The sequence below is a fragment of the Aricia agestis genome, chromosome 1 (assembly GCF_905147365.1).
Source record: "Aricia agestis chromosome 1, ilAriAges1.1, whole genome shotgun sequence".
Classification (NCBI taxonomy): Eukaryota; Metazoa; Arthropoda; class Insecta; order Lepidoptera; family Lycaenidae; genus Aricia; species Aricia agestis.
The window spans coordinates 5732323-5755985 of record NC_056406.1 but is presented as its reverse complement, the minus strand read 5'-3'; the positions used below and the strand labels follow the sequence as shown (position 1 = coordinate 5755985).

The following is a 23663-nucleotide window of genomic DNA, read 5'->3' as shown; positions in this document are numbered from 1 at the left end:
AAGATGCTGATGGCTGCCTTCACAAACATAATGGCATCTCACTCGATGACCCCACATCAAGGAAACGATTCCTTTATCTCCGCGATTTCCAAATGAGGGCCTGTAAACTGAATGAGTGAGTCGTATTGTCGATGTTCATGATGTTGATGATGATATTGGACTGATGGTAGTCATAAAATCATCCGTCCTTGGATCGAAAGAGGGAAGCCAGTGTACTTATATTGTTCTCGTCAAAAAAAAGTTGTTTGAAAAAAATTGAAAAATTTTCATAAGTATCATTTTTCGTCATTATATTCTCTTTGCAGACTGCGACTCTATGCGACACATTATGATGACAATATTATAGACTATACATTTTAGTAGTTCAATACTTACAACTAGAGATCGCCCAATGGTCGAAATTCGACCTTACTTGCAACGACATTAGGACTACTACCTATATTTTGTAAAAAATATTGACTTCATCATAATTTTTGTCAATTCTTGTCTCTGGGACCCAGGCTCAGCTGATCTCAGACTGGCCGTTTAAGCATTGTCTAATAGTATCTAAAATTAAATAAAAAAAAAAAAAACAATAATCCATTTTCAATTTGTCAACTTGTTGTCAACAGACTTCAACCATAAATAAAAGAGTATAATTCGTATGTATAGGCTTGTCACTCAAAAATCTTTCATTTTTCCTATTAGCAGTGTCGTAGTGTGTGTAACGTTTTATTTGTTAAAAATACATATGATAAAAGCATAATTTTAAAATAATATTAGCTCGATGCACTCCTTCACCATATAAACTATAACTGTGCGAAATTTCATGCACCTACGTTTCCCCATATTTCGTAAAAAGAGTTACAAAGTTTTTCTCTCACGTATTAATATATAGGTACTTGAAAATACGATTTTGTAGTTCACGTAACAGCAAAGAAAAATTAAATTTTAATCATTCAAATTGTCTCTATCCCTGAGATGGAGTGAAAGTTATGTGCTTTTCTAAAGTTTATTGTGCCTGTAGTGGGGCAATTTAATTGACACCGCTTTTTACCTCAACATGCCTAGATATCCATTACAAAGTATCTTATAACTGACGTGTGTAGTTTGTTTAGCAATTTGCAATTTATAAAGCGTGAGCTCCGAGGAATTATAAAAATGTTACGGCCTACGGGGGAGAATGCTGTGTTTGCGTCTCCTTATTGGAAGGAACCGGGGTTTCTTGGAGTTACCGCCCCAACTGCGGCCTCCAACTCCCAAGTATAAAACGCAATGTAATCAGTAACCTTTTCAAAGTCGATTGATTATTGCATATTATACTATTAAAGACGTTATAATAGATCATTTTCTGTGAAACTTCGTTATAACAGTGCCAGTGTAGTCACCATTTAAATTGTATTAGATACGAGAATCTAATGGGTTCTTAATGTGAGCGGGTCTGTTGACTCCAATATCCCGTTACGAATGCAGTAAATTAATTGTTTCGCATCCACAGTTCATGACTCTCAGCATCATTTTGTTTTCTATTATTACATGATGCATTGTGTTCTAGGATAATTCTAAAAAGTTAAAGAATTTGTATACAAACAAATTCTTTAACTTTTTAGAATTATTAATTTATGGATTTTCATGTCAAGAACTTGTTACTTGACATGAAAATCCAATTAAAATCGGCCAAGTGCGAGTCGGACTCGCGCACTCAGGGTTCCGTACCGTTATAGAGCGAAAGTAGGGAATATTTGTATTTTTTGTATGGGAGCTCCCCTTAATTATTTATTTTAATTTTAGGTTTATTATTAAATTTATATGAAAGTTCACATAATTATAATGATTGAGGATTTTCCGAAAATTTCAAGTGGATATACTCTATAATTATGTTGTTGTTATGGCATCCATAACACGCTCATACAAGCGACTGTCAATTCCGTCAACCATGAATTATGTTTGACTGATGGTGACTGATGGACTGACGAATGGTTTTAGACGGTCACTCAATTCTCTTCAGTTTTATACATGTTTTATATCAGTCAAACTCAAAATTTTCAAAGGTTTCTAACGTTTCTAATTTTTTTCCTATTTTGTCAGATGTGACAACACTCACTCAAAATTCGTGACTGATGGTTGCATGAAGCAAAAATCAAAATTTTCGTTAATCGACTTCATGCAACCGTCTGTCACGCTCTTACACGGTAGGTTATCCATCAGTTACAGCATGGTTACAGCCATGACTGTGGTAAAACTGACAGCAAAACCTACTGCATAATGGATGCCTATGGATTACGACTTACGAGCCAGAAAGGCCAAAAATATAACGTTTGCTGTATGGGAGCCCCCCTTAAATATTAACTTTATTTGTGTAATCCTGTTTTTGTCTATCATAGACCGACGTGGAAGTTTCGCATTAGTAGACGTATAAGTACACATAACTGCAACACATAACACACAACACATAACACGAATATGATACGAGTCATAAAATTGATGTTGAAATCGTGTTATTGTTCTGAGGTCTCTCTGTCACTACAAAATACTTGAACAAACTTATACTCAAGAAACTTGGAGTCCAATACGAGGTATGCTTATACCGTACGTCTGTGGTTTGAGTTCGTAGAGACCGCAAAGGAATAATTGTTCGTGTCATTAGTAAAGCGAATCTGGAGATAAGGCTCTGTCTTCCTGACAAACTACATCATTCCTGAAATTGTGCTGATCGTATCTGACATCTGCTGATTTGTTAGACGCACGTTGGATATTTTGTTGTATGATTATAGCAAAAACAGTATCGACCTAACTTATGACTGTATTCGAATGAAATGATGTGAAACCTCGCATATTCGTCCGCACCCGGCAACGTACGCGACGCATTTTGTGTACTATGTTCGGTGCGTTCTTTTTTTTTATGAAATAAGCAAACGAGCAAACGGGTCACCTGATGGAAAGCAACTTCCGTCGCCCATGGACACTCGCAGCATCAGAACAGCTGCAAGTGCGTTGCCGGCCTTTTAAGAGGGAATAGGGGAGGGTAGGGAAGGGGATAGGTTAGGGTAGCGAAGGGAATAGTGTAGTGCCTCCAGTTATTTCGTTGGCGAACTTATAGTGATGCTAAGTACTGACATGCGGTTTTGCTCGATAGTTTTACTCCAAATGCTGTCAGTTTTGCGGTCCGCACAGTGATTATTATTCAATCACTGTGCGGACCGCAAAACTGACAGCTCGAAGGCTCGCATCAAGCCGGCTTGATAGAATTAAATAATATATCGATTTAGAATAAAACTATCGAGCAATGCTGAATGTGTGGACGAAATCCCGAGCCGCGGGTTTTGCTCGATCGAGCAAAACCGTATGTGAGTACTTAGCATAACAGTATTTTTCAGCCTGAATATGTAGCTGTAATTTAACTGTTTAACCCTTGGGAAAATATTAAAGGTTGTGGTGTTTGCTGCTTTGTGGATTTGGCTGACATCCCTGATAATATAACTTGTGGAGATAATTGCAAGCCAAACCACAATTGTACATTGCTAAAATTATTTACTCGGCTATAATATTGAATTTTCAAATGGAAGAAGAAAATCGGCAATGTGCGAGTCGTACTCGCACGCGGGGGGTTCCGTACCACTATAGAGCAAAACTAGCCAAAACATCGAAGTTTTAGTAATTGGGTTCCGTTTTTAGGTACCCTTTGGGTACCTAAAAACGGAACTCTTAAAACATATTTCTACATGGATGGTTCACTGACTTATCAAGCGCCAACCTTATTTGCCATATATTTCTCCTTTGTGGTGAACGATGCGTTAAAGAACAAAGCGCATGGCATAGAAATACGCTTCCGTACTGATGGCAAGCTTTTTAACCTAAGAAGGCTCAAGGCGAACACTAAGGTTTCGCATGACGTGATCACTGAATTAATGTATGCTGATGATATTATCTGTTTTGTATCTGACTCTCCTTCAGGTCTTCAAGAAGTTATAACCAAATTTAACGAACCAAGCTTGCGTCTTGCTTTAAAAAACATTATTTTGAAAAAGGAAGTTATGGGTGTTAGGTCCGGAAATGCTGTCCACTTCAATGCATACATAGGTGATCAGCAACTAAAACAAGTTGATAAAAAGTACCTTGGGAGCACCATCACAAACAAGGCAGACTTGGACGCTGAAAACTTCGAAGGAAAGTCTTTAAGCCCGGCCGCACATTGTCCGAATTTCTGATCAGAAACAGTTGAACGTCCGCGCTGTCTCTTACATTTTGTACTGAGCCGAGTGAGCTCGAACTCGCTGGAAGGATATTTCGGATAGTGTGCGGAGTGGCGCGGGCGGTCCGGCGAAATTCAACTGTTTCTGATCAAAATTCGGACAATCTGCGGCCGGGCTTAGTCACACGATCTTAAGCTTAGGCCAAACCTACGCGACCAGGCGACTGCGAAGCGGAGCGTCAAGTTGTCAAATGTGTGATTTGTATACAAAAAACACATTTGATAACTTGACGCTCCATCGCGTAGGTTTGGCCTAAGCTTTAAGCTTCAAACAAAAATTAAATTAAAGTTTATATGGCAATTGCCCTTACAAACCTTTTTTATGCATCTGAAATATCGCAACTCGCAAGCATATTCGAACTTCAGACAGATAAAGTGTACCTGCGAGATATACTTAACATCAAGTGGACTGACCGTGTCCGGAACACCGATATGCTACGACGTGCCGTCTGTGGCATGGCAGCCTACCTAATGCGACGTCAGCTACGCTGGTGCGGCCACGTTTCCAGGATGTCCGATGAAAGGGTAGCGAAACGTATGCTCTATTCTGAGCTCGTGGAAGGCAAACGTTGTTCAGGTGGACAATTCCTCAGATTTAAATATGTTCAGAAAAGGCATATGAAGAGTTCCGAAGTGGAATGGGAAGAGCTGGCATCAAATAGGGCACAATGGTGGGAACTTATAAATGAAAAAGTCCACTCATTGGAAGAAAAAAGGAGGTGCGATCTTTTACAAGGCATGGTGACGTTCGTGATCTGTCGGATGAGCTTGACAAACCCGACCAAATTACGTAGGTCCACAATCAGCTGTCTATGAATCAAATTCGTCAGATAGTACTATAACACAGCTATATACCTATAGTATTCATGGCACCATAATACGTTGATGGAGCAAATTACTAGCTGCCGTCAGCCGTGAGAGCTGTATTAACCGTATTACCTGAACCTTTGGCAGGATAGTTACCAAGATACTGGGTAAGGGCCGGGACACAAAAACACGATACGACGTCGTGTCGTGGGAATCTACGACGTGCGTCGTAAAAAACTACGACACGACATCGTACGACGTCGTATGTCGTGGTACGACACGACGTCGTGTCGTGTTTTTGTGTCCCGGCCCTAAGCAATAAGCATAATATTATGTATATGTACTATCAGAGAAGTTGATTCCTATGCAAATCGGGGACCTAAGTAGTTTGGTCGCGTTACGTCAAACCCAGCAGACAGATCACAATTAACAATGAATTGACATATTCGACCAAATAACGTTGGTCTGTCAATTGCATAGAAATCAACTTCCTCGATGGTACATACTAATACTATAAATGCGAAAGTGCCTGTGTGCCTGTTACCTTTTTAAGTCCAAACCGCTGAACCGATTTTGCTGTTTAATATGCAAATACTTTAACTTCCGAAAAATTATATAAGTAGAATACTTTTTATGCTGGAAAAATGAACGGTTCCTGTTTAATAGACGAATCTTGGCGCAACACAATTGTGGTCGTCATCTAGTAATGTAAAATGTCGGTGTGGTCCTAGCCTGTGGGAGTCACACACGATTTTTCGGTGGTCATGGATAGTATTTGCCGAATTACCTAAATTTTGAGGGGGGTCATATCACGTTTTTTATCATGTTTTAATGTTAAACATATCATGTTTTTTATGAAACAAGGGGGCAAACGAGCAAACGGGTCACCTAATGGAAAGCAACTTCCGTCGCCCATGGACACTCGCAGCATCAGAAGAGCTGCAGGTGCGTTTCCGGCCTTTTAAGAGGGAGGATAGGGAACGGAAGGGAAGGAAATACGGGAGGGAAGAGAATAGGGTAGGGGATTGGGCCTCCGGTTAACTCACTCACTCGGCGAAACACAGCGCAAGCGCTGTTTCACGCGTTCTGTGAGCCCGTGGTATTTCTCCGGTCGAGCCGGCCCATTCGTGCCGGCCGAAGCATGGCTCTCCCACGTCCAAACATCTTTCACGTCACGTCAACGTCTCGCATGTAACATGTTTAATGAAAATATGTACAAAAATTGCACGACATCGAATATTTTTGCGATATTTTAGTTACTTTTATATGAGATTAAAAAACTTATGCAATTTGCTTTATATATATTTTGTATATATTTGACAAACTAACTACAAAGGCTGAATACAGGTTTCCGTTGTCATTAGTAGCAAGTTTTCAAACTACAAAATTATAGTAAAAAGTTTCTGCATTTTATTATATTCTATTAATATAAAATTATTGATATAAGAACAACAAGTCAATGCTTGTTGCGCTCTGAAAGCGAGGGGTTAACGCTCGAACACAGCGACTGGAGTTTGCATTTCTGTTTTATTGTAAAACGTCGCGTTCACTATTTCATAATGACATAAACGTTATTTTATAGAACAAAGGGAATACTCGCTACAAAAACATGATCCTCATTTATTACTGACGGGTTGCGCATTTGTGTACAATTTAAAGATTCTTATAAAATCAATTTATTATTTAACACCTTATTTTACAACTTATTATGAGGATAATTGATTCAAAGTCGTATGGTGGACCTACGTAATTTGGTCGGGTTGCGTCAGGGTCACCCGATTCACATTTCACGATCAAATTATGTAAAAAAAACAAAAAGGCGCTGAGATATTTTTAGGGTTTTAAGTGACTACAAGGTACCCGTAATTTACGTTTATTCGTCTTTTCGTCCATCCGTCTCTTGATTACAACTGGGTATGGTCAAAACCGAACTGAAATAAAATCGGCAAAGTGCGAGTAGGAATCGAGCACGAAAGGTTCCCTACCATTGTTATGCAAAAAATTGTCTACGATTTTATAGCCCGCAAAATGATGCCCCCTCATTTTATAATACTTACCTATATTTTGATTCACGAAATACATGTACTATTGAAAAAAATAATCGATAGGCAATTGACGGACCTACGTCATTTGGTCGGATCATGTTAATATACTTTTCGTCTGTCGAGTGTCGACTGGGTTTGACATAATACATTATATCCTCCATCTGCCTACGACTCAACTTAGTCTGATAGTACATCCCCGTACTAATAGTTAATAGTGGTAAATTAGTTAAAAAGTTGCAATACTAGTTCATACAGAGGAAATGCATGTGGATGTGGCATGCGGACAGACGAGCAAACAGACATGACAAACCTATAAGGGTTCCGTTTTTTATTCATTTTGCTACGGAACTATGGTGTTTTTAAGGTTCCGTTGTGACTACTAAGGACCACTTACAATTTCGCTCTTTTCGTCCCTCCGTCCGTCCTCCCTTGATTCCAACAAAGTATATTCATGACCAAACTGACAAACTGACATGAAAAATTATTATTTAATTATTAGATGTCGAAGTGCCGAATCAAAGCGAGTACGTGTAACAACGGATTTAGGCGGCAAACAGTTTACAATCCACTTCATAATCTTCATATTAATTATTTACTTAGCCTTCTTTAAGTATAATTATACCATTTCGTAGGCGTATTTACTGACAGAAACGCTTAAGTATAATATTTCGTTGTTTATACTCTTTGAGACAAATACTTTCCTATTATGATAGAATTAAAAATTCAGTGCGTTTTAAACGACGCGACGATATAAATACTTAATTAAATTATTATTCTCAATCATATTTATCAATTAAAAAGAAAATAGCTTACAAAACTAACCCATATTTTAACACATAATTTACCTACTATTTTTCTAATAATAATAATAAGTAATAATTAGTGATCTAGTACACTAGTACTATATTACTCTCCATACTATTCACGCCATCTTAAGATCACCATGACCGCCATAAAATAATTTCTCATAGGATCAATCTCATAATTATATATAATTTTTCGTAGCAACAACGTAGACGCGTAGCACGTAGGCCGTAGACATGGCGTAGGCGCAAGCTACGCCCGCCCCTACGGACCGCTACGCGTCTACAATATAATAATATGACTTTGTACTAAAATATACTTTCGGAAAGTTCATTTATAGAATTTACTTATGGTCCAAAGCGACAAGAGTCATGAAACTACATAATATTAAATAAGTCAAAAGTATAATATTTTTGACTCGTGGCACATTAATTTGTTTAAACTTTAGGTATAAAAAAAAACTTAATTTAAGTATAAAAAATAATAAATAGCACGTCAAATAATAAATAACGCATATTCGCGTGATCACGACATCACGCGTAAACGGCTGGACCGATTTTGCTGAAATTTGGCATAGAGATACTTTGAGTCCCGAAGACGAACATAGGATATATTTTGTTCCGGAAAAATGTACGGTTACTGCACAATATACTTTTAGGATTTGCGCGTAACTATTCAATTGAGTTTGATAAATTTGGTATGGAGATACTTTGAGTCTCGGGAAAGGACAAGGGATACTTTTGTCCCGGAAAATGTACGGTTCCCGCACAATAAACTTTTATGATTTTCGCTTAAAGTACTCAATCTATTTTGATGAATTGGGCGAAATACTTTATATGGCAAAACGTTTGCCGGGACAGCTAGTTTTACAATAAAATTATACTCGGTATTCTGTAATTAATACGATAGCCGGTATAAGCTGCGATTGACTCATTAAATCTAATTTTTGTTCCAAAGAAAAACACGTTAAAACAATCACTTGAAGATTTTATGAAGATTAAACGATGAAAAAGTTGGACGACTTAATTTTAATTAATTCCAGCGGAGACTTTTAATGAAGAGAACGAAACCGCGGCCTTATTATGTAAGTTTAATGAGTTGTATGTGAGTATGATACCGTCAAAGGATTCGATTTCGTATTGACTTTACATGACCGGCGGTAGTTTGTTACTGATATTAGTTTATTGGTTTAGTAAATGTTGGTGTGGTCACCCTTGAAACTGTAATGAAATCTCTTTTCAAGGTTCAATACGTCGACAAATGGAAAATATGCAGTTTTTTACAGCCGAAGTGAAGTGTTTTTTTTTTTATTTAAAAAATTACGCACTTGTGACTAGTAAGCTCCTAAATGTTAATTCGTTTTATTAGTATACACTTATACAGGTACAAATCATCGACAACTTGTTTTATTAACCGACTTCCAAAAAACGAGGAGGTTATACAGGGTGTAACAAAAATAAATTTTTGTTACACTCTGTATATTCGGCTGTGGATATTTATTTATTTTTTATTTTTGTATGTTCGACCACTACTCCGCCGTTTGTGAACGGATTTTCAAAATTTTTGTTTTGTTATATTAGGTTTCACTCCAATTTGGTCCCATTTTCACAAAAATGGTGATCTGATGATGGGATCCATGAGTAATCGAGGGAACTCCTCAAAATTTATATGGAAACATATGGTGATTTTGGTTTTATGTATATATATATGATGAGAAGCATCCTAAGCATATGCTACCAAAACGCAAGATTTCGCACCAAGGTATACTATGGTTCCGAAGATACTAAGAGAACTCCGGATTCCTTATAGATACAAGTTTGGGGGTTTAGGCGTTGTTTTAAGAACTGAAAGCATATGCTACTATGCAAATTACATTCATTATCATCATCATCACTCATATCAGGGTCACCAATGTCACAACTCACATGGTTGTATATGGAATATACACACAGCACCATAAAATATCATCAGTCATCACGTTATGTCCTCATTTATTTGGTATATTTCAAAGCGATTTTAATATAAAAAAATATACTTAATGTTGTTTCAAAATACATAATATTTCAAGTACCAAAAAATTGAACATAAATAACAAATTCAACCTTTACTCCAGAGCGTAAGGCACATATTTAGGTTGGACTGAAGGAAACGGGGCACTATTGAAAAAATACTTAGAAAAATTTTTCGTCAAAATTTTAACCTCTTATAACCACCCTTTTTGAATATACCAATCGATAGCCAAGGGGAGCGAAAAAGCTCAGATAAACTTTTCTCAAAAATCAACCCCTGTCGAAAGACAGGCCGAAATGTGACTCTCGTTAGCACAGAGAAAATGCTTAAAAAAATTTGGACGAAAAAATTCAACCTCTTATAACCACCCCTTCTGAATACACCAATCGATAGGGGGTGCGAAGGGAAGTAAGAAAGCTCAAATAAACTTTTCTCAAAAATCAACCCCCGGCCAGATACAGGCCGATATACGAACCTCGTTAGTATGGCGAAAATACTTAAAAAAAATTTGATGACAAAAATACAACCCCCTATGACGACCCCTTTTTATTATATCAATCGATAGGGGGCGCCAAGGGAAGCAAAAAAGCTCAGATAAACTTTTCTCAAAAGCCTACCCCCCCCCCCCCCCCTAAAGGGGGCTCGCCAAAACAAAAACAAACACAATCTAGAAAGTCCAAAAGTAGGTTAGGTTAGATTGGAACTTAGACCACAGCACCCAGATATAGGGTTTTCAAATATTCTGTCAGAGAACTAAAGATTCAGCTATCTGGTACCGACTTTAAAATGATGAAGATTGAATACAGAGGTTTAGCCGAATTCGGAAAAAGGCACTATTAGATAGGAAAAATTATTTAATACTTTTTAGTTCATATTATAAGGATGTTATTATTGTTTTTACCTTGGAAGTCGGTTTTAATTTTTTGTTAATGGTCATGTTGTTGATATAAAACAAAATTTATTTTCAAAATATTATCACAAGTATATAAAGTTACAGCGCTGTGTAATTTTTCTCAAAAACTGTTTTTACAATTTCAACTGCCTTTATTCTCATTGTAACATAAAATTAATATGAAAAAGAGCTACCTGTAGATATAATATTATACATTGTACATACCTCTTCGACTTTTAGTTATTAAATAATTTAAAAAATGAGCCAAGTGCGAGTCGGACTCGCGCACGAAGAGTTCCGTACCGATACAGAGCAAAAAAGGCTGATTTTTTTTGTATGGGATAAAACATTTATTTTTACTATAATATTATTATTAAATATTAAAATACACATATAACAAAAGAATGTGTCAAAATTCAAGTGCCTACCTCTTGCCATTATTGACATAGAGCGAAAAAGGCCGAAAAATACACGTTTGTTGTATGGGATAAATATTTATTTTATTTTGTTTTCAGTATTTGTTGTTGTAGCGGCAACAGATTATATACACAATCAACACAATGTAAAAATTTCAGAAGTCTAGCTACAGCGGTTCTTGAGATACAGCCTGGAGACACAGACGGACACACAGACGAACAGACAACGAAGTCTCAGTAAAAGGGTCCCATTTTTACCCTTTGGGTACGGAACCCTAAAACGATGAATAAATTATTATTACTTAATCAAATATTTTAATTTTTAAATAGCCTAGAATTTTAATTTCATTAGAAATGCGTATCCAAAGTTAATTTGTAAATTATCTTGCATGGGGAATAATTTTGTATACTTACAGAATATATCCAATGACGCGTTGTCGTTATCGTAAAGTTGTGTTCACCGCGGCGTGCGCTCCGACCGCGCGTCCACATGCGACTGACGCGAGGACTGTCCCGCCACCTGTGACCTTGACTGCACAGTGCACACCCTGCCGTAGGACACACAATATGCTAGCTGCTGGAGACAGTCACTCGCATGGGACACTGGACTGGAGCTAGTCACTTGCACATATTTTTGTTGCCAGTAAGTGACACACCCCTAATGAGCTACTGTTGGAGCGAGTCACTTGCATCGGACGTGCAAATAAACACACTCCTAAGCTACATAAGGCTGCCCTAAGCTTCACAGCTGTTGGAGTACGTCATGGGACACATCGTTGTCAAACGACACACCCCACAGCAGGCTGTTAGTTCCAGAAATGTTGCTGAAGGACACCCCCGTTCACGATAGACATTGATCTCTCACCACACAGGACACTAAATAATAATAATAATAATAATATAATATCTATGGACGCTTCACACCACGTCAGTCTGGCCCCGTGCTAAGTACCTAAAGGACTTGTGTTACAGGTACCAGACAACGGAAATATATTTAATACTTTTATACTATATACATATATTTAAGATTTTAATTATATCATACACATATTTAATACACATCCAGACCCGGGAATATTGAAAACTTTTTGTTCCGTCGGCGGGATTCGATCCCGCGACCCCTGGCTTAAGCTACCAACGCGCTTACCACTGAGCCACAGAGGTCGTCAAATGAATGATTAATTACTAGTGTTAGTAGTTACGATTGTTAGCTACAAATTGAAAATATTGCAGCGCAAAAATGATAAATTTATCTAAATTCTAAATACTGCGTTAGGCTATCCCAAGCAGCCCAAAAGCCAGCCACAAATAGATTCTTTTTCAATGAGATTGATGATCCTTTAGCCTTTGGTCGCTATTGCAATTCGCACTAGAAATATTACTTGTTCCGTCACTTTTTAAATTTTTTATCTCGCACAACTTTATCACGATTCAGGTGCCTGATGCCAGTTATTTAACAAAACATATGAAATTTTTAAATATACGTAAAGAAATACCAATATAAGTGAATGTTTGAAACTGCATCGATTCACATTCCATCAAAATGTAGCATTTGAAACAAAATGCCGAACATGTAAATTACCTACATTCGATATGTAGAGAAAAAATGTATTTAGATAAACTACAATATACAACTGAAAAACAGAAAAATATTAGAGGTTTTCCAAACTTTGAACCATTATAGCAAAAAGATTTTTGTTTTGTCTACATAACCTTGGACTCCAATAAAATTTGGTGCATTACTTTGGTGATTCTTATAATATAATGGTTTTACAACCTACGCGTACTTTTCTATAGCGTGTGTCGAAGTTATTACTGCCACATCCATTAAACCGTAGAACTGCGGTATTAATTACGTTTTTGGCGAATTGCTACGTTCACGGCTGCTTCAAATTAATTAATATTTTGTATACATACGCGCGTATCAGTATCACTGATATTTATTTTGGCACTCCTCAAGTTTTCGCTGAAAGATTGATAAATTAATTATACCTTTTTAAATTATAACTTAATATGTCAGGAAATAAATCTCAGGCATTAGGTTAAAATATAGTTATTATTAAAATAGGAAGCATACAATCTGTTACATAATAAACTAGAAGAAAAAAACATTTAGATAGACCACCCAGCACCCTTAATAAAAAATTACATGTTGGGTAATTTTAGACTTACCCCGTACCCGATAAACACAAAAAAATGTTATTAAAATTGCTTCAGCATTTTGGCTACAAACGCAACAAGATAATTTTGTTGATTTTGATTGTCTTAACTATGTTTCCTGGGAAATAAGTGCGTGTGTAATAGACACACGCACTTATTTACACCTCATTTTTAGGGGTCCGTAGTCAACAAGGAACCCTTATAGTTTCGGTCTGTCCGTCCGTCTGTCTGTCCGCGGTTTCGCTGAGAGACTATAGGATCTAGTAGTTTTTATTATTCGTAGGGATCTACAAAGCTGTAATTCGGCATGAATGCAGATATTAATGACGCCGACAAAATGGTACATGAAATCTTTAAAAAATATATTTTTTTATGGTACCTTCCTTTTTTAGCGTCCACCCCATCGTGTGGGGTGTCGTTGGATAGGTATTTTAAAAATATTATGAATATTCATAGATCATTTTCCGATTTAGGGATCTGTTTGTGAAATATTAAGTTTTAAAGTGGAAAAAATCGTTAGAGTCCAGTGTTGTCCCCCCCCCCCCTTCTACCGGCTAAACGGGTGCTTCTAGAAATGTGAAAAATTCACAGGAGTAGTAAATATGCTGAATATAAAAGGAAAACTATCACGGCTAAGGAGATTTCATAAGTTTTTGAGTTATAGTCGATCAACTAAAAAATATGTGTTCGGCGAAGTATAAAGGAACTTTTCATTCAAATTCCTTTAAACGTACCTAACTGAGATGATGTTGTTAGTAGTGTAAAACACGTTATTGTACATTCATTGACCAATGACCATACAATAATTATCATAAACCAGCAGTACTACGGAATCCTATATTGCGCGAGGCCCGACGCACTTGGTCGGTTTTTTTAATTATATCAGTAGTTATATACTAGTTTAGACTTTAGGAAACAAAACTGACATAAACATTTACGCTGGCTTGTGCCATATTCCAGAAGACCGAGTAGAAAACTTTTTACGTAATTAATTGCCAATTATCTTCTACAATAAAAAACCCGGTAAAAATAATGGTGACAAATCGGCAATCGTCGGGAATTCTCGTGATGATAAAATTCATTGTCCCCGTGGCGAGCGCCAAATGATATTCTAAAATCAAACATTAGCGAAATGGCGCCAAATGAGATGTCATTATTACCACAAATTAGAAGATAGTCATCCGCAAACCGAGGGATGCTGAGTTTGATATGTATGTGTATCTACTATCTCGTAGCTCGCAAACGAATTAAAGCTCTTGAAAAAATATTTTTTGTGGAAAGCTTTTCTGTTTTAATGTTTTAATTCAGAGCCTAAACTGATATAGTACTTAATATAGTTTGGGCTTTGGAAAAACATACTCTCCTTACTCTCTCTCCCTCGTATTGATCGAAATCTGTTTTTACGTTTAAACTACCGTCGCCCATGGACACTTGCAACAGCATTCATTACTTACAGGGAAAAGGTGGTAATGTGGCCCCTGCACAAATATTGGCCCCCTTCAATGTCATTCACTAGTCTTGGCGGGGTTGAATTGGACTAAGTTACGTCTACCCCATTCGTGCCGAAGCATGGCTCTCCCATGGTATTTAAACTTTGCCAGTTTTCATTACATCAGTAATTTCATAAAGTAAATGAATATTTTAATTCTGATAAAAACTGGCCAAGTTAAATCTAATCTACTTTAAGATCCCAAATTACAATTGTTATAGATATTCAATAAAGCAAAAAAATATACTTTATTATTTATTCATAATGTTATTTGGTTCCTATAAATACATATTTCGATTTTTCATAGAACTTGGCACTCATTTAGATCTCCATTCTTTTTACAGCGAAGTATGTTGTATCAAGTATTAAACTTGGCTCTCGTTTTTTACATTTATGTTTTTGGTGGGATATCATTACTTTTTGTAAAGAAAATGTTCCTAGCCAGTTAAGACACCTAAATCCTCCCAGTTCAAACTTACATCAGTAGTCAGTCAGTGATAAAAATGTAGATTTTCGGACGTTAATATCTTAATAACCGTTCGAGATCTGTTTATGAAACTTAGAGCATATATTTATCTCGCCGGTCTCAATATATGAGACAAATTTGAAACGTTTACGTGTAATTCAGAAATTATTATTTCTGAATTATGGGGGGGGTCAAAAGTGGCTGCAAATGGTTCGTGTAATATTACACACGGTGCTGCTCGCCAGTTCTGTTAATATACTTGAACTTGGCTTGACACGCTACCACGTGTCTAGATGTATAATCAGTTCAGCGGGTTGAGCGGTGAGCGGCGAGCGGCGAGGTGTCAATAGAATGAATAATTTCCACCAGTTTGCCAGCACCTGTACTCCGTATTATTTAACGAGGACTTAGCCGGCCTCGTCCTACAGGAATTTGCGATAAGGATGGGACTTCACTGCCAAATACACTCCTACATCATGGGCGTTTTTTAAGTTTTTTGACAGGAACGTACTATAATAAAATATTTATTATTAGTAACTATTTTGACGAAAACCAATTAAAACGCTAATGAACACATAGATATAATATACAAAACAAAATAATACTTATGATGTCTCTTTTTTAAGAAACTATCATTTGACATGCATGATATAATATTCTGGCGCCGCTCGCGCAGGCAGGTACTAAGTTTCAGCATTTTGATTTTCAAAGGTAGGTGAAGACACCAGTAGTAACGACGTTCAGAAAATATTTGTGATTATTTTTCCGACCCAAATATCGACCAATAGAATTGCACCATTCGACGTCACGTGGTACAACCTACATGGTATTATACTGATAATTTTTTGAAAATTTTCTCTGGTAGTTGCTATATATAAAAGACAAACACGTCAAACTGACAGGTTGAATTCAATTGTGTCTCATGGTGCAATTATATTGGCTGACATTTGGGACGGAAAAATAATCCCCCGAATACCACACGAGCTTCAAAATTATCTGGCATTTCCCTCAAGGTTCCCTGCAAACAAATAAAGTCGTCAAGTTTTTCAGGAAAACTTGAATCCTTCATTTGTTTGCAACGAACCTATCGGGAAATATCCGATAATTTTGAAGCTCTTGTGGTATTATAAGTGAAAATTTATTCTGAATAAAAAAGTTTGAGTTTTTTTTTTTAGTTTCAGTTTTAAAGAATAAAGTAAGAAAAACTTCTCATTAGATGCTTATCTGACGCCTATTTAGGCTTTTTATTTTAGTTTAAAAAATTGTTTACAGGGTTATCACGTTTTTACGGTTAATTTGAAGGTGATCAGTGTGGCCTCACCCTAACAACCCTATTAAGGAAGGCGGGGAGTCCGCTGATATTTCAATTATACGTCTTATGAAATAGTTGTCCCGCAGATATCGGCCGCGGAGTGCGACCCAATATCGATCAGAATTCTCGATCGCCGGAGACCATGGACATGAGTGAAGCGAGCGGCGGGGCGGGTAGCGGAAATCCCTTACATACTTATGCATTATATATTATAATATCTTAATATCTGCATCTAAGTATCATTTTACAAATGGCTACGATGAGGATGATAATACATTTTAGTCTAACGAGCCAAAACTCGATGCGTCTACGTCGTTTCATTGGACTTAGAGAATTCCTATGATCACCTTTCTGCCTCATCATCAGACTCATGATAAGATACTCATCAATACAAATCAAAAGAACCCAAACTCGGATGGGTTTTGTTGTTTTTTTTGCAGAGACCACCTTCCAGTTCCAGCATCTAATCAGGTCGACATCATCATATTTCGTCCTATATATTTACCTCTACATACATACGTAGACTGATTTAAATAAATAAAATAAAGCAACGACCAATTTCCGTAACTCGTTATTAAGATGCCTCTTCACAATGGTCCATGCTGAGCCACTACAGGACATCGCCATTGTGTGGCGCGCAATGGCTTGGCCTGCAGTGGGCCATCGTGGGCTATTGTGTACTGACTACTTTAGACTTCTGTACATAGTCGATTTAATAAAAACGTCAAAATAGCTACCGCTTATGAGCATGGGCTCGGTGCGAGAGTCCCCGCGCGTACCGATGTGTCGTGAGGAATGCGAGCGCCGTACCAAACATTTTTAAATTCACTCCGGGATCTTCGGAGAAGGACTTCATATTGGTTCGCACATAGTGACACCTGATCTTTTTTATTTCTTACACAACTGATTGAATATAAAAATCTAAACACCGTAAAATCTCTGACTGACTCATATTATGTCTATAAGTCACGAGTCATGACTCATAACCGACCGAGACATTTATATAGTTTTTTTTTATGAAATAAGGGGGCAAACGAGCAAACGGGTCACCTGATGGAAAGCAATTTCCGTCGCCCATGGACACTCGCAGCATCAGAAGAGCTGTATGTGCGTTGCCGGCCTTTTAAGAGGGAATAGGGTAATAGGGGAGGGTAGGGAAGGGAAGGGAATAGGGGAGGGTAGGAAAGGGAATAGGGTAGGGGATTGGGCCTCCAGTAAACTCACTCACTCGGCGAAACGCAGCGCAAGCGAGGTTTCACGCCGGTTTTCTGTGAGAACGTGGTATTTATCCGGTCAAGCCGGCCCATTCGTGCCGAAGCAAGGCTCTCCCACGTATAGTTGGAGGCTAGGTACGACCTCATTGTCCACGAATTGCGAATTTCTTAATGTTCCCGTGGCTTCGGCATGGTCGGTGCTGTTAGAAAAGGTACCACCGAGTTTGAGGGGGTAGAACTACTTTTAAAAAGAGTGACATTTCAGGGTTCCGTACCCGAACCAAAGACGTCTACTTAAATAGAATTCTTTGACCAAAGGGCAAAAACGGGACCCTATTACTGAGACTTCGATGTCTGTCCGTCTGTCTGACAGACGGACGTCTGTCTCCAGGCTGTAATTCAAGAATCGCTATAGCTAGACTTCTGAAATGTTCACAGATTGTGTAGGTATATCTGTTGCCGCTATAACAACAAATACTAAAAAAAATATATTATTTAAGTAGGGCTGCCATACAAAAAACACGATTTTCGGCCTAATTTTGCTCTATAATGGTACGGAACCGTTCGTGCGCGAGTTCAACTCGATGCTCATTCATTCATCATTTGGTCGATGCCAAATGCGAGTTGAACTCGCGAATTTAACTCTTGTATGGGAAAATTCATGACGCGCGGGCAGTTTCCCATGCAAATCACAAAAAAATGCTCTTTTAGTGCTGCTACTTTCACAGTGACTACACTCTATGTAGGACACAAACACATCCTAAAGTATTAGGTATCACTTAATTTTGTTACACCCTGTACAGTGGGAGTTTCCGAGAAATGCGGAACGGCATTTCTTAGCTAGACTACCCATAACACAAGGCAGTGTTTACGCTGAAGTCAGTAAGTCACACTAGAGCCCAAGCACATGGGTTGATGATATAATTGTTATCTATATAATATTAATACGCGAGCGAAAAACTTTGGAAACTTTTGTAAAAAGGGGTTACAAAAAATGCGGAAACGCAAACGCAACGCAACGAGGAGCAAAAAAATACCATGGTATCTACTTTGTATATTATCACTTCAATAAATATTATCCTTAGGATTTACGAATATACGACTAGGTACATCATTGCGAACTAATAGCGTTCAATCTTATAATTATTTAAGGTCGAATTTCGATCATATTTATTATTACTAGAGGTCGCCCACCTCTAGTAACAATAAATATCGCTGATGTAGCGTTTGTAGTACGTGGTAATGGTGTAATCTGGCGGCCATCTCAAACTAATCTAGTATCGCCCGGGTCTAAACCCATTACTGAGGCCGATTAACAACTCTTAGATAACTTAATCTTAACTAACTATTAATACAGGCCATGAATTGGTAGGTGTTGGTAGGTATCATTTTTTAAAAATCAGGTTGTACTGTGTTGTACAGGTGTGTTTGAGAGTGCCGGTTTTACGAAGCTTTGAAATTTGACACCAATTTTGTTTAAGTATTAGGTGTATTCTTAGGATACTTTGCAATAATGTAGGCTACATCTTATCCCGGCATTCCCACGGGAACGGGAACCACCGCGCGCTGTAAACTGAAGTCCAGGCGGACGGAGTCGCGACTCGCGGGTAACGACTAATATAATATACTATAATATATTACTTCATTTCCTACATCGCACCGACAGCCTCCAGTCAATATGGTAGATCAGGGGTTCCCAATCTTTTTCAGCCTGCGGCGCACTTACAATGTCAATATTTTGTCACGGCGCCCATCTCTACCTAGCTACTACAAAAAGATACATAAGTAAATAAACACCTTTAATGATATAGTTAGGTTAATCTAGTAAAATTATAATAAACAAATATTTAATCGTCTGCCTGCATTTTATAATATTTGTGGTTATGGATAATGATGAAGGATTGACTCACGGCGCCCCTTTTGCCTTTCCACGGCACACCAGTAGCCTTAGCACGGCCACCAGTAAAAATGCGAAAGTATGGACAAACTGTGGACATAAACTAAAGGTGCCGTTCCGATCTTCACCGTGGCTAATCGCGACCGACAAAAATTCAATTAAAATGCCACTTTATGACAGACTATAATATATGTCATAGAGTAGGATATTATTTGAATTTTTAGGACTATAGTCTGTCATAAAGTGGCATTTTAGTTGAATTTTTGGGAACGTAAAAAGATCGGAACGCTACCTTAAGTTTATCTCCACAGTTTGTTCATACTTTCGCATTTCTACTAGTGGCCGTGCTAAGGCTACAGGTCGCCGCGGCGCACAGTTTGGGAACCCCTGTGGTAGATATTTTTTATTATTCTTATAATATAGCTACCCAAGTCCCAAAAAACTTTTATTTTAACCAACGTCGATGAATCTGTAAGAGTTTTTAATATTTTTTATCTTAATTAATTTTTGTCTATGAAGATCATTGACATATGAAATAGGTTGACGGGATTATGGGTGTCTTTTTGACACGAAATTGTTTATTTTTGAAAATATTGTGTTTTGAAACATTTACTTACTTGCAATTTTTCGATATTATACTAATTTTAGATTAAATTTTTATAATTAGGTAAGTAATTGTACAGGTTAAAGATCTTTTAATTTAAAGAAATACCCTAAAAGTAAAGTTATAACAAGTAAAGGTATGTTACTTATACAACTCCTACTCAGCTACTTGGTTTCTACTTGTCTTATTTCAAATTACTTTTATTTTACGTAACCGATAATAATCTAGCACTTAGCAGCCTATTGTCATCAGTATGGGGGACAAGAAATGCACTTTCGGCGTCCGCATGGCCATCGACATATCCATGTTGAACGAAATCATATACAGGGAGGTGAAACACTTCAGAAACTATAAGATTTACCGACCTAATTTTGGAGGTAAGTCTTATTGAAAACTTATAATTATCACTAGTATTCTGTGCATGTTCGTGATAAGGGCATTCGCTGCGTTAAGCGTGCCCCCGGCCCGGCGCGGCCACCCGCGAGGCGTGCTCGTTTCATGTCATCCCATAGAGCAGCGCTGCGTTGAGCTAGTCAGCCGTCGCACGATTACTATGGCAAGGGCGCCCGCGACGGGCAGCCGCGCCGGGCACACGCTCAACGCAGCCAACGCCCTAATAAATAATATTATAGAGATACTATAAGTTGACGCCCGCAAGGCCCTTACGGTTACGCAGAATTTCGATTATCGCGCGAGAACTATGTCCTTTTCCGAGACTCAAAGTATCTGAATACCTAACATAAATTTCGTCAAAATCGGTTCGATGGTTTAAACGTGAAGAGATAACAGACAGACAGACACACTTTAGCATTTAAAATATTATGTATTAGGGGTATTGTAATACTGTGGTATTAGTATGCGGGATTAAAAAATTATACTTAGTTTGTCATGTTCATAACATCCTGGACAGCTACCGGCCTACTTATTGATTAACCCTTTAAAGTAAGAAAGTAAATTAAAGGCTGACAGGGCGGATATTGGCGCTCAAGTTTTTCACAAAGTTGCTCTTTTCCCATCGCGAGTATCATCATAACGTTATCTTAAGCCCCAATTTCACCAACGACTGTTAAAGTTAACGCTCGAATTAGTATCACGTTACCTCTTTCATTTTTCTTATGAATGAAAGAGAAGACATGACATTTTAAGAAGCTGTTAACACTAACATACGTTGGTGAAATTGGGGCAATCTCGTAGATCATCTCGTTTATTTTGTTTTTATTTTTATTCGTAAATAACGTAAATATAAATTGTTTTTACAAAAGTCAATGGGAGGACGTGATATTTGTCTATCTTATATCTTTAAACAAGCAATTCTTGTATATATATATATATATATATATATATATATATATATATATATATATATATATATATATATATATATATATATATATATATATATATATATATATATATATATATATATATATATATATATATATATATATATATATATATATATATATATAGGGGGTTTCGGGGGCGATAAATCGATCTAGCTAGGAATCATTTTTAGAAAATGTCATTTTATACGTGTTTTATCGTTAAATAGCTAGTTGTATTACATGGAAAAAAATATCAATTGATCACTGAGTAAATGTAGCTTAAAGTTTTTTTTTTCATCTTTTTATTTTACAGAGGCTTTTAACACTCAGTGTTAGCTTTTAAGTTAAATAATTATTTACGCAACGCATGGACACCGCGTGCGCATAGTAATTACTTATTTATGTTCATGATTCATTTATTGAAAGGGAAATTTGGTCAAAAACTAAGTACCAATTTACCAAATTTTATTACATAATTATAATGAGAATCGAGTACCGAATACTCTCCTTAAGTATTGAACATGTCTCACCAGTCATGCTGTATATGCGTGTAACTTCTTAGTTCTTACGCGGGAACCTTAATTTTTTCTTTAATTAAAATTAACCTAAATTTAATTTATTGGGACACAAAGTGCCGTCAATTTTATCATACTAAATTTCTTCAAAATCCACTAAGCGGTTAAAGAGGGTTAAAGTGTGAATAACCAAATACGCGTTTATAATATGGATTCAACTAATGGTTTTCTGGTTAATAATAAAGTTTCTATGGATTTTTTAGCAATTCCTGTAGCGGGAAAAATAGCGGCAGCTCACGACCAGCTCAAGACGGAGTCGCAACAGGAAGCGGACAAGGTGGAGGAGTACTTCCACAACGTCGCACAGACCCGGGCAGAGGGACCCAAGACCAAGTTCCCAGAACCCGCTACCGAGAACCAAATGTAATTTCTTTTTTTCTGTAATTGATGGTGATTCTGTAAAAAATGAATTGATTAGAAAGAAATATTTTAAATCTACTTATAAGGGTCAATTCACATAGAAACGTTGCGAGTAGTTGCGCTTTGGGGCTGGTAGATACATTATAAAGAAGCCATAAGAAATGGGCAGGCTATATCGCAAACGCAATGTGTATCTCATATTTTAAAAAAAAGTTCAGTTTTGAATGGGTCATTTACAAAATTGCATCGACGCATCACGTTGCACTGACTGCCCCTAAGAGCCTGTCCACACGGGCGTTGCGTCAGCGTTGCGTCGAGTGTCGACGAAGCGCTGCCGTTTGACGCATAGCAGGCCACACGGGCGCTGCGTTATCGCAGCGTTATTACGAAGCAGTCTTAACGTCAACACCCCCTCCTTCTTCGTCTCGGGGGCTGCTGTCCGTCATGTGTGCGCGCTGATGTCACGACGCAGCGCGCCGTGTGAACACCTTGGTTATTTGTTTGTAAAACAACGCAACGGCAGCGCTGCGTCGGCGCAACGCTGACACAACGCGCCTTATGGACTAGCTCTGGGTGGCCATATACGGACCACATCTTGCAGCTTAAACCGACTGCAAAATGCGGTCTCCGCACGGCGATCTGCAGTTTCCATACTAAATTCATATCCGCAATACACGGACCGCTCGAGCAGTTCTTGAGCGGTCGGTGCAAATTTCAACGCGACGACGACCGACGCGAGTCGGTCCCGAGTCCCGGCTGTAAGTTGCGGTCCGTCTATGGCCAGTCAAAGTCGTCAAATAAGTGGAGATCATAATTATGATCATAATATCTAATATTGGTTTCAGCTACGGCTGGTACGAAAAGCCGCTAATGGCGTTGGACCGCGGCGACCGGAGACTCTACAAGCCGCGGCGAGAGAGCAAAGACACCAAGATTGACATCGTCATCCTCGTGTCCAACCCTCGCCGTAGACACTGACACTCTCAAACTTAGCACTTAGGCTTGTTGGTCTTAATCAAACATTCAACACTAAATCGGTAGACAAGGAAAACGTTA

General features: G+C 37.8%; 1 protein-coding gene and 1 pseudogene across 5 annotated transcripts; one reads left to right on the top strand and one right to left on the bottom strand.

The window, feature by feature from the left end:
- LOC121739906 overlaps window positions 1-11698 on the bottom strand; it is a 66758-nt pseudogene extending 55060 nt beyond the window's left edge.
- An 8647-nt stretch (window positions 11699-20345) lies between these two features.
- Window positions 20346-23663, top strand: LOC121728116 (protein FAM183A-like). 5 transcript variants are annotated; one of them, XM_042116264.1, is made up of 4 exons: window positions 20346-20410; window positions 20576-20724; window positions 22451-22610; window positions 23453-23663. In XM_042116264.1, the coding sequence occupies exons 2-4, from the start codon at window positions 20601-20603 to the stop codon at window positions 23583-23585; spliced, it is 417 nt and encodes a 138-aa protein (XP_041972198.1). In that variant the 5' UTR covers window positions 20346-20410; window positions 20576-20600; the 3' UTR covers window positions 23586-23663. The 5 variants fall into 5 exon arrangements, with proteins under 5 accessions (XP_041972198.1, XP_041972275.1, XP_041972339.1 ...); XM_042116341.1 differs by having other exon boundaries at window positions 20352-20410; window positions 20600-20724; XM_042116405.1 differs by having other exon boundaries at window positions 20359-20410; window positions 20583-20724.